The 9849-nt window shown below is 51.2% G+C and overlaps 2 protein-coding genes across 2 annotated transcripts in view; one reads left to right on the plus strand and one right to left on the minus strand.

The window, feature by feature from the left end:
- Positions 1–915: 915 nt before the first annotated feature.
- On the minus strand, positions 916–6555 carry ACKR3 (atypical chemokine receptor 3). Its single transcript, XM_009088374.4, has 2 exons — positions 6468–6555; positions 916–2896 (listed from the first exon to the last, which is right to left on the minus strand). Exon 2 carries the CDS (start codon positions 2867–2869, stop codon positions 1775–1777), a length of 1095 nt encoding a protein of 364 aa, XP_009086622.1. The 5' UTR covers positions 2870–2896; positions 6468–6555; the 3' UTR covers positions 916–1774.
- IQCA1 (IQ motif containing with AAA domain 1) overlaps positions 3984–9849 on the plus strand; it is a 145644-nt gene continuing 139778 nt past the window's right edge. The window contains exons 1-2 of the mRNA XM_050987541.1: positions 3984–4010; positions 6233–6723. Coding sequence (XP_050843498.1) covers positions 3984–4010; positions 6233–6723 — 518 coding nt within the window. The remainder of the gene's footprint in view (positions 4011–6232; positions 6724–9849) is intronic.

A 9849-nucleotide genomic window follows, 5' to 3' on the forward strand; every position in this document is an offset into this window, starting at 1 on the left:
ACAAAAAGCAACGCCTGCACTCCACCCTGACAGCTTCCCTGCAACCAGGAATCCTTTTTCTTTTGGGATTTCTCCCCATTTGGGAATGCACTGGTGCTTTTTCAGCAACACCAGTATGAGGAGGGGATGGCAGACTTAACATCTGTTTTTACAGGATGACCTTTGAGGAGGCAGTAATGGAACGAGCAGAGAGAAATAAAAACCAGTCATTCCCAGATTGTTTGGCTGCTGGGATGGCAGAGGGATGAGGGCATGCTTGGATTGAACAGGAATTTCAGTGTAGCACTGCCCTGGAGCAGCAAACACGGCTGGGAGACATCACTGATTTGACATTAAATACCTTGTCCTGAGGTGAACACCACCACAATTCCTTTGCTGGCTTGGAGCTCCACTTGAGGCGTCCCACAGCGCCTGGATCCTGCCCCACTCGGACACTACAGCCCTGCAAATCCACACCAAAGGGAAGAAGAGATGAAAAGGGATTTAGTGCTGTCAGGACTGCTAACCCCCAATTCCACAGCCAGCAAAAACCACAGAGGGCTGAACCTGGATTAGTCCAAATACCCGCTCCATCTGCACACTTCCATATTTTCCTTCCCTGTGTTTATTTCTAAGCTACAAACACAGCTTTTCATCAGTCCTAGCAGCTTTTACCTCATAAATCCATCACTTTTACCTTCCCCTCCAGCACAGACCCACTCCTCCCACCCCTCCCCTGCTCACCATGCTCCAGTGCCATCTCCCATTCCTCCATCAGTTCTTTCTGGCCACCAAACACCTGGGGAACTCTGACTGACCTGTCTGCTCCTGCACCAAAGGACCCAGGTGGCCTTGAGATCTCTCCTTTTTGGCTTTTTTTTTTTTTTTTTTTACCTGAGGAGAAGGTTGGCAAGTCAAACCACTGGTAGGCACAGGTTTTGTTTTCTTTTTCTCAGACCTTTATTTTACAAAAATAACTTACAAATAGAGACAACTCTCAGCAGTAAGGTCACTCACTCTGTGCAGGAGGATACAGCCTGGTGAAGCAGGGGTGTAGAAGTTAAGGACTCTTGACAATACTGTTAATTTTAACATGATGGCAGCTATATTACACTACATATATTTCATGCTCCAGCATGTGGGTGTGACACCACATAAAGCCATGGTCCATAAAGTGTGCCAGCCAGGGAGGATGCTCCCAGGAGATCATTTCCATCCTATTTATCAGCATCCTCTTGGAGCCAAACGGCCACCTAACACTCAGACTACAGCACTCTGGATACACTCATCAGCAATATACTTCAAATACATGATAAAAATATATTTAACTTTCAAATACACTTGTATAAGGTACACCAAAGAGGCAGAAAATAAAGTCTTGAGCTTTTAAATACAACACACTATATATATAAACATACACAAGGAGACAAGAGGGAATCAAGATGTGGAAGGAGAAGCTTATCCATGTTATCTATGGTACAAAATGGCTTTGTCTGCTAGGAAGTAATTTCCACTTGCATAGCGTTGTTGAGGAGTCCACACTGGGCTAGGAGGAGAAAAGGTTTTAATTTTGGTACCACTTCCACTTTGCAACTGATCCTACTCTTAAATTACATTTATGTCCTTTCTCTTTTGTAGGCTGGAATTCACGCCGCGTTCGTGACAAGCACATTGAAAGGAAGGGGTAAAAAAAAAATAAAAATAAACTGTAACACACAAAAAAAAACCCAAAAAACCAAAACAAAACAACCACATCAGGTCAGAGAGTCAAGGAAGTTCCTTCCTGGGCTTGCAGTCATTTGGCATTTTGCTCCAGAGCTGAGTATTCTGCTTCTGACACTCTGGAGGCGTCGATGAGTTTGGTGAGGCCAGTTTTGGCAGAGTACTTGAAAATGAAGGCTTTCATGAGCTCGTATCTGTAGTTGCGGTTGATGAAGCTGTACAGGATGGGGTTGACGCAGCAGTGGACCAGCGAGAAGCACTGAGTGATGTGGAGCGTGGCATAGAGGAAGTTCTCCATCTGGCAGCTGATGGGGATGAAGTGAAGGCTGTAGAAGATGTCCAGCAGGACAGCCACGTGGTAGGGCAGCCAGCACACCAGGAACACCACGACGTAGGAGAAGATGATCTTCCCATTGCTCTTGCGCTCCTGGTCGCTGGAGGTGGAGATGCTCTTGGCCAGGAGGAAATAAAACACGGCGATGACGGGAAAGGGGATGAGGAAGCCCAGCACCACTGAGATGAGCTCCATGCCAATCAACCACTCCTTGAAGCTCTCCTCGGGGTAGACAGGCCTGCAGTAGGTCTCGCTGTTGGAAGAGACTGTCTTGAGGTAGTAGGTGTCCGGGAGGGAGGCGGAGAAGGCCAGGAGCCACACCAGGATGCAGATGCAGCGGCGGATGATCTTCTTCTTGCGGCTGCTGGAGTTGGTGAAATAGGCGACCGAGAGGTAGCGGTCCACGCTCATGCACGCCAGGAAGAAGATGCTGCTGTACAAGTTGATGGAAAAGATCAGGTGGGTTATCTTGCACGTGATTTCCCCCATGTGCCACTGGTTGTGCTGGACGAGCGAGACGACCCACACGGGCAGGGTGATGACGACGCACAGGTCGGCGATGGCCAGGTTGAAGATGTACAGGTGGGTCTCATAGCCGGTCATTTTGGCCTGCAGGTTGACCCACACCACCACCGAGTTGGCCACCAGGCCTATGACGAAGATGAAGATGTAGAAGAAGGACAGGGTGTAGAGCAGGGCGCTCTTGTTGAGCGTGCCAGGGCATGTCGTGGCATCCACCGTGATGCACTCGCCGTTGCTGCACGTCCAGTTGATCTCCGTCAAGTTGGCTGTCTCCAGGAAATCCAGGATGGAAGTCAAGTCAAGCGCGCTCATGGTCGCTCGGGTTGGAATTCAAACGACCTAAAGGCAAAACAGGATTGAGAGAAATGACGCAAATTACAGAGCTATTTCTGCTGCCATGTCATACCGGGACGCGCCGCTTTAGTAACATCCTGCTCTTGCCAGGCACCTTCCATCAGAGGAGTAAAACAACCAAGACACTCAGCAAAACTCATCTGCTTGACAAAAGAGGAGCAGCACCAGATTTTGTGTGATTTTTTTTCCTTCTCTTCCAGCTCGCATCTGACATCATCAGGTTGGCTATCGTCCCCGGGTGTGAAATCTGCAAAGTACACCGTGGCCAAATAAATGTCAGGCGACTAAATCTGTCTCCTCCGGCAGAAATGATGCCCCTATCGCTTTCAGCAGGGGAACCTTTAAGCCATTTCATCTGCACTCCCTCAAGCACAGTAGAATTGATCTGGCTGATACATGGTACTGTAAAACATTTACCACAGGCTCTGGTCAGCATCTTGTCAAGCCATACAGATGAATAAAGGAGAAGTGGGGAACTAAGGGGCTTTGTACTCCCATCCAAACTTAAATTTACATTCTGCTCTGTCCTCCCTCCCTCCTTTCTATTTTACAAAGTATCCCCTGCATTTAACAATCATTACACAGCGCTGAGAAAAGGAAAAAAAAAAAAACCTCGGAGCTTGACTGCTGAATAGATCTGCTGGTTTTAAGTTTTCTTTTCAGAAGAGTGCTTTGATTTCAAAACACTCCCCCAAAAGTTGGCTCCACAACTGCCTCCTTTCCACCCTTTTGCTTTTCTAAATCTACTTTTGCTGCCTCTTCAGTGCTTTCTTCTACCTGCAGGCAGTGGACAAAGCAACCTGTTAACTTCCTCACCAGCAGAAAGAAAAGGCCCTTAATAGCTCACACCAAACCCCAAGTGGGGCTGCTAATTGCCCTTGTGCTTTTGGGGAGGTATAAAAATGCTGTCCCCCTCCCTGAGATCCTCACAGGACCCTCAGTACCACCCACAGCCACAGGCCTGTGCCCACCACACTTCAGCCAGGCATTTTTGGAGCACAGGATCCAGCCTGGGACATGCCGAAATAAAGCTGCAGAGGTGGGTTCCCAAGGGATGCATCCTTGTTCCGTCATGGCTTCACCTGAGCTGGACCATCAGGTCAGCCAGCCCACCCATGGACACATCCAGCATCCCCAACAATGGTCACCTTGCTCTTCCCCATGACCACAGCCCCACAAAGAGAGGGACCAGCCTGGGGCAAAGCCAGTGTGGCCAAGTGACCAGAGAGCAAGGGGGATCTCCAGCTATCCCTGACCCCACCACAGGATCTCTTGGTAGGGTTTCCTGGAGCACAGAGTGGGGGGTAAGCAGGGAACTGCTCAGATGTGTTGAATACCCTCTTCTCAGCCCCACTCCCCAAAAAGGGAGACACAGCACCTCTCCATCTGCATAATCAGCTCTTCCTAAAGCTCCCACCCTCCTGCCTGTCAGGGACAGAGGCTACGGAAGAGAAGGGAGATAAGGGGGGAGATTACCCGGGAGGACTCAAGGCACTATTGTCCCAGCAGAGGGGAAGCTGGTGGCACTAACAATGAGGGGGGCCCTGCACACATTCAGGGGAGATCAAATCTCTCCACAAACAGGTCCAAATTGGCCCGTGAGGAGATCTGGCCTATGCCTTTCATCCTGCTGGCCTGATGAAAGACAGAGCCAAGACTCAAACCAAATTAAGCACGGATTTTGCTCAAACACTGGCTAAAGAGGGAGCTGAGCCAGTGGCAGCTCTCCATCCTAGGACAGCCGATCCTGTGCTCATCTTGGGAAAGCAGAGAGTGATTTAACCCTAACACTAAGCAGGGCAAAAGGGCTGATCCACCCCCCAGAGATGCTTCCCCTGGGTGTTCACTTCACCCCAGGGCTGCAAGCGGGACAGAGAGATGGGGCTCCTGCCAGACCTCACCCAGGGTCCCACTGCATCCCCAGCACAAACACTTTCCAAGCCTCTCACACACCATCCCCAAGTCCCTGTGCCTCAAAACTCTGCAGCAATTAAAGCAAACTCCCTAAAAGCCACAAAACTTCCAGCCCCATGGCAAAGGCCATAGGCTCCTGCTGGTATCTGAGGGCAGCAAGGGGAGCACAGCAGGAGGAACACTCTGCTACCCCACAGAAGTAGCATGGTTGGGCCTGGGCTTCTCTGGAAAGGCACACGGTCTACAACAAGAGGAACAGGCTCACTCCACATCCCAAAACCCCATTTCAGAACAGGACTGTGACTACGCAGCACATACCTCATGGAGAAGAAACTCAAACCTGGCTGAGGGGTGTCACATTCCGACAGAGAGGCAGCACCAGGGCAGCAGAGAGCCCCCGAGGCTGGGGCTCACACCAATGCTGGGGACACCACGGCCACCACAGTCGCAGCTGGTGGCTCAGAGGCACCCTGGGGAGCGCGAAGGATGCTCGGGCCGATCCCAGCCCGCCTGCTGCACACACGTGCATCCATCTGCCTGCGCCTTCCGCATCCCCAGCGCGGCAATAAAAACCCGACACCGAGCCGGCCTCCCAGGCTCCAGCCCCGCCGGGGAGGAGGGCTGTGCTCACAGATTACAGCCCCGCAAACCGGGCTGTAGTCTGGGATTAGCTGCTGTAACCTGAGCTCCGACTGCCACCCAGATTAGCTGGGAGGTGCGGGGGGAACCCACCGGACAAACTCAATCAAGCCACTCCGTGCTCCTAAAAAAGCACCTCCAGCGCTCTCTGCAGACAGCACAGCATCCGAAAAACTCCTCAAGGAAGCTAGGACTGTAATTTGTGTCCGTGGCACTGCAAAACTCCTGCAGGCCATGCCCCCTTCACCTGGCAGGCACATGCACTGAGTCCAGTCGCTGCTAGTTTACAGGACAAGAAGGAAAGGACAAACGCAACCAAAACCCCTCTCCAGACCCCCAGAGCTGTCCCTGGAGCCGATGCAGCATGTAGGATTGCAGCCTGCCCATCCCACCTCCAGCAGGCTGTGACAAAGCAAACAGGCACCAGCACCCCTGCCAAGGAGGGCAGCCCAGCACGGCAGGGCAGTGTCCAAGCCCTCAGCAATGTACGGAGCTTCCCAGAGCATCCCACAGCCCGCTCCGGCCCGCACCCAGACCTGCCTGCCGACTGCTCAGCGCTGCGCTCTGCCCTTCCCAAAGGGAGAAGCCAGGAGAAGTCAGGATGGCCGGGCGGGCTGTCACCGCACACCTTCACCCCGCCCGTGTCCCGGCTCTCCGGCACGGCGAGGCGCCCACCACAAGAGGACACCCATGCCCGCAAGGGGCTTTGCGAGCCCGAGCCCGGCACATTCAAACTCTCCGAGCTGAAGAAACAAACAACAACCGCAGGGCAAGGAGCGGAGCCGAGGATCGCACCTGGGCGCGCAGAGGGCACCCACAGGGGAGCGGGGCCGCCCCAAGCTCCCGCAGACCCTCCCGCCACGGGAAACCCGGGCAGGGACACGCAGGAGAGGCTCCCCCCACCCCGTGCGAGCCCGCAGGGACGCGGGGGAGGCTGCGAGCGCTCAGGAGAAGCGAGCCCGGGTCCCGCAGCCCCTCAGGGCTCCCCCGGTGCCGCCCTTACCTCAGGGCCTGGCGGCAGCGCTGCCCGAGCGAGTGAGCGCGGCCCCGCCGCCAACGCCGCCTTATATCGGCCGTGAGGGGAGCCCGCCTCCCGGGGGCGGCTCCGGCGGCCTGGCTCCCATCGGCACGGCCCCAAAGGCGATCGGCCCAGCCCCGGCTCGGCCCCACAGCCCTACAGCACGGCCGGAGATCCGCTCAGCGCAGCCCCGGCTCGGCCCGGTCCGGCCCCGGCTCCGGCCCCGCCCGGGGAGCGAGGGGTGCGGGCAGCCGGGGGAGGAAAGGGGGGATACCGGCATGGGGGAAACACAGCGGGGAAAGGGAGGAGAAAGAGAGGAGGAAAAGCGGGGAAAGGAGAGAAAATGGAAAGGAGAGAAAAAGAGAGCAATAGAGAGGGAAAAGGGAGAGAGAAAGAGAAAGGGGAAAAGGGAGAGGAAAAAGGGAAGAAAGAGAAGGGGAAAAGGGGAGGAGGAAAAAGGGGAGTGAGAAAGGAGAGGGGAAAAGGAGGAGAGGAAAGGGAGAAAGAAGAAAGAGAGAGGGGAAGGAAAAGGGAGAGAAAAGGGAGAAAAGAGAGAGGGGAAAAGGGAAGGAAAGAGAGACGGGGGAAAAGGGAGAGAGGAAAAGGGAGAAAGAGAGAGGGAGGAAAAGGGTGAGAGGAAAAGGGAGAAGAGAGAGGGGGAGGAAAAGGGAGAAAGAAGAGGGGGGAAAAGGGGAGAAAGAAGGCGGGAAAAGGGAGAGGAAAACGGGAGAAAGAGAGAGGGGAAAGGGAGAAGAAAGATCTGAGAGGGGAGAAGGGAGTGGGAAAGGGGAAAGAAGAAAGAGAGGAGGGGAAACGGAGGGGAAAACAAGGGAGAAAAGCAGAAGAGAGAGGGGAAGGGAGGGGAAAAAATCGGGAGGAGAAAGAGAGAGGGGAGAAGGGAGGGAGAAAAAAAGGGCGAAAGAGAGGAGGGGGAAAAAAGGCGGATGAAAGAGAGACGAGGGGGAAAAGGAGAAAGAGAGAGGGAAAAAGGGAGAAAGAGAGAGAGAGGGGAAAAGGAGGGGAAAAGGGAGGGGAAAAAGGGAGAAAGGAGAGGGAAAAAAGGAGCGAAAGAGAGAGGGGAAAAGGGAGAAAGAGAGAGGGGAAAAGGGAGGGGAAAAGGGAGAAAGAGAGAGGGGAAAAGGGAGGGGAAAAGGGAGAAAGAGAGAGGAAAAAGGAGGGGAAAGGGAGGAAAGAGAGAGGGAAAGGGAGGGGAAAAAAGTGAGAAAGAGAGAGGGGAAAAAGGAGGGGAAAAAGGGAGAACGAGAGGGAAAAGGGAGGGAAAAGGGAAGAACGAGAGAGGAAAAAGAAAAGATGAGAGGAGAGAGAAAAGAGAGAGATGGAGGGCAAAGGAGAAAAAAAAGAGGAAAATGAGAGAAAAAAGGGCAAAGGAGAGCAAAAGCAGGACAAAAAAGGAAAAAGAAAAAGGAGAAAAAGAATCAGAGGGAGGAAAATATGGAGAGGAAAAAGCAGAGAAGATGGAAAATGAGAGAAAAAGCAGAAGAAAAGAGGAAAGAGAAAAAGAATTGGAGGAAAATAAGAGAAAAAGAGAGAGAAGGAGGGGGAAAGAGAGAAAATGAAAAGGAGAGAAAAAGAGAGCAATAGAGAGGGAAAAGGGAGAGAAAAAGGAGAGAAATAGAGAAAGAGAGAGGAAAAAGGGACATAAAAAGGAGAGGAAAGAAAAAGAGAAATGAGGAAAAAAGGTGAGGGGAGAAAAGTGGAAAAGAGAGAAAAAAGAGGGCAAAGGAGAGCAAATGCAGAAGAAAAGAGGAAAAAGAAAAAGGAGAAAAAGAGAATCAGAGGGAGGAAAATAGGGAGAGGAAAAAGGAGAGAAAAAAGAGGGCAAAGGACAGCAAAAGCAGAAGAAAAGAGGAAAAAGCAAAAGAGGGAAAAGGAGAGAAAAAAGAGGGAAAAGGAGAGAAAAAAGAGGGAAAAGGAGAGAAAAAAGAGGGAAAAGGATAGCAAAAGCAGGAGAAAAGAGGACAAAGATAAAGGAGAAGAAAGGAAATAGAGGGAGGGAAACAAAGGAGAGAAAAAGAAAAAATGAGAAAGAGGGGGAAAGATGAAAATAGAAAAAAGGAAAAAAATGAGAAAAGGAGAGGAAAGAAAAAAAGAAAATGGAAAAAATAAGAGAAGGAAAAAGAGAAAACTAGAGAAAAGAGAAAAAAAGAGACAAAAATACAGAAGGAGGGGTGTCATTGTATAGAGTAAGCTAAGAGTTTTGAAGTTATAATAGAAGCATATGTGTGTACATGTGATAATATCCCAATAAAGTATCCACAGTGCAGTAGAAACAAGTAAAAGTGATAGGTTAGAAAACCCAAATGAACCTTGTGACAACTGACTATTAGCTTAGAAAGTTATACATTACCTTGTAACAAAGAAACTTGTGACTGCTCTTGAGCTATGGCTGACTGCTGCTCCTTTCCAACCCCACAGCCTCTGAGACTGATGTTTATCTGGGCAATAAATGGTTCCTAGCCCCAAAATAATCCCATCCCTTTCTTAGAAGCAGCAACATTAATTCTGAGGGAGAGGGAGGTCAGTCAGGCTGTGTGTCCCAGGGAAATGCTGGGATTGATGTCCACCCACCTGGAGACCCAAACCTGGGCTGCTTTTTGGGCTGCTCCCAAAACACCAGGTGAGCTCAGCCCCCAGACCCTCCCCCTGAGCCCACACCGACCTTCAGCTCCTAAATCTCCTCAGCAGGGCTGAGCCACTGCCCAGCCAGCACGTGCAGCTTAGCTGACACCTCTGAACCACGACTTTTTGGAAGATACAGGGCTCAAGTTTAGCCCTTGGACCTGCCCCAAAAGCCACATAATCATATATCCACAGGCAATTAGCAGGACAAGGAGAAATGGCTTCTAAATGAGAGTAGGTTTAGATGGAATATTGGGAAAAAAAAATCTTCTCTGGGAGGGTGACAAAGCCCTGGCACAGAAAAGCTGTGGCTGCCCCATCCCTGGAAGTGTTCCAGACCAGGTGGGATGGGGCTGGAGCAATCTGGGATGTTGGAAGGTGTCCCTGCCCATGGCAGAGGGTGGCACTGGATGGGCTTTGGGGTCCTTTCTGGTTTGGATGCCAGGGAACAAGAGCAGATGACTCGGGATGAGTCTCCCACCATCCCATGTATTGTATTTGTGGGGTCCCTTGTGGCAGGAAGGAATGATGAATTTGATTCCATGTTCTCAGAAGGCTAATTTATTATTTTATGATACTATATTGTATTAAAGAATACTAAACTATATAAAAAGCTTACAGAAGGCTAAAAAGCTAATAATGAAAACTCATTACTTTCTTTAGAGCTCTGACCCAGCTTGACTCTGATTGGCCAATGAGTTAAAACAACTCACAGCAGAAACCCATA

The sequence above is a fragment of the Serinus canaria genome (genome assembly GCF_022539315.1).
Source record: "Serinus canaria isolate serCan28SL12 chromosome 7 unlocalized genomic scaffold, serCan2020 HiC_scaffold_29, whole genome shotgun sequence".
Lineage (NCBI taxonomy): Eukaryota > Metazoa > Chordata > Aves > Passeriformes > Fringillidae > Serinus > Serinus canaria.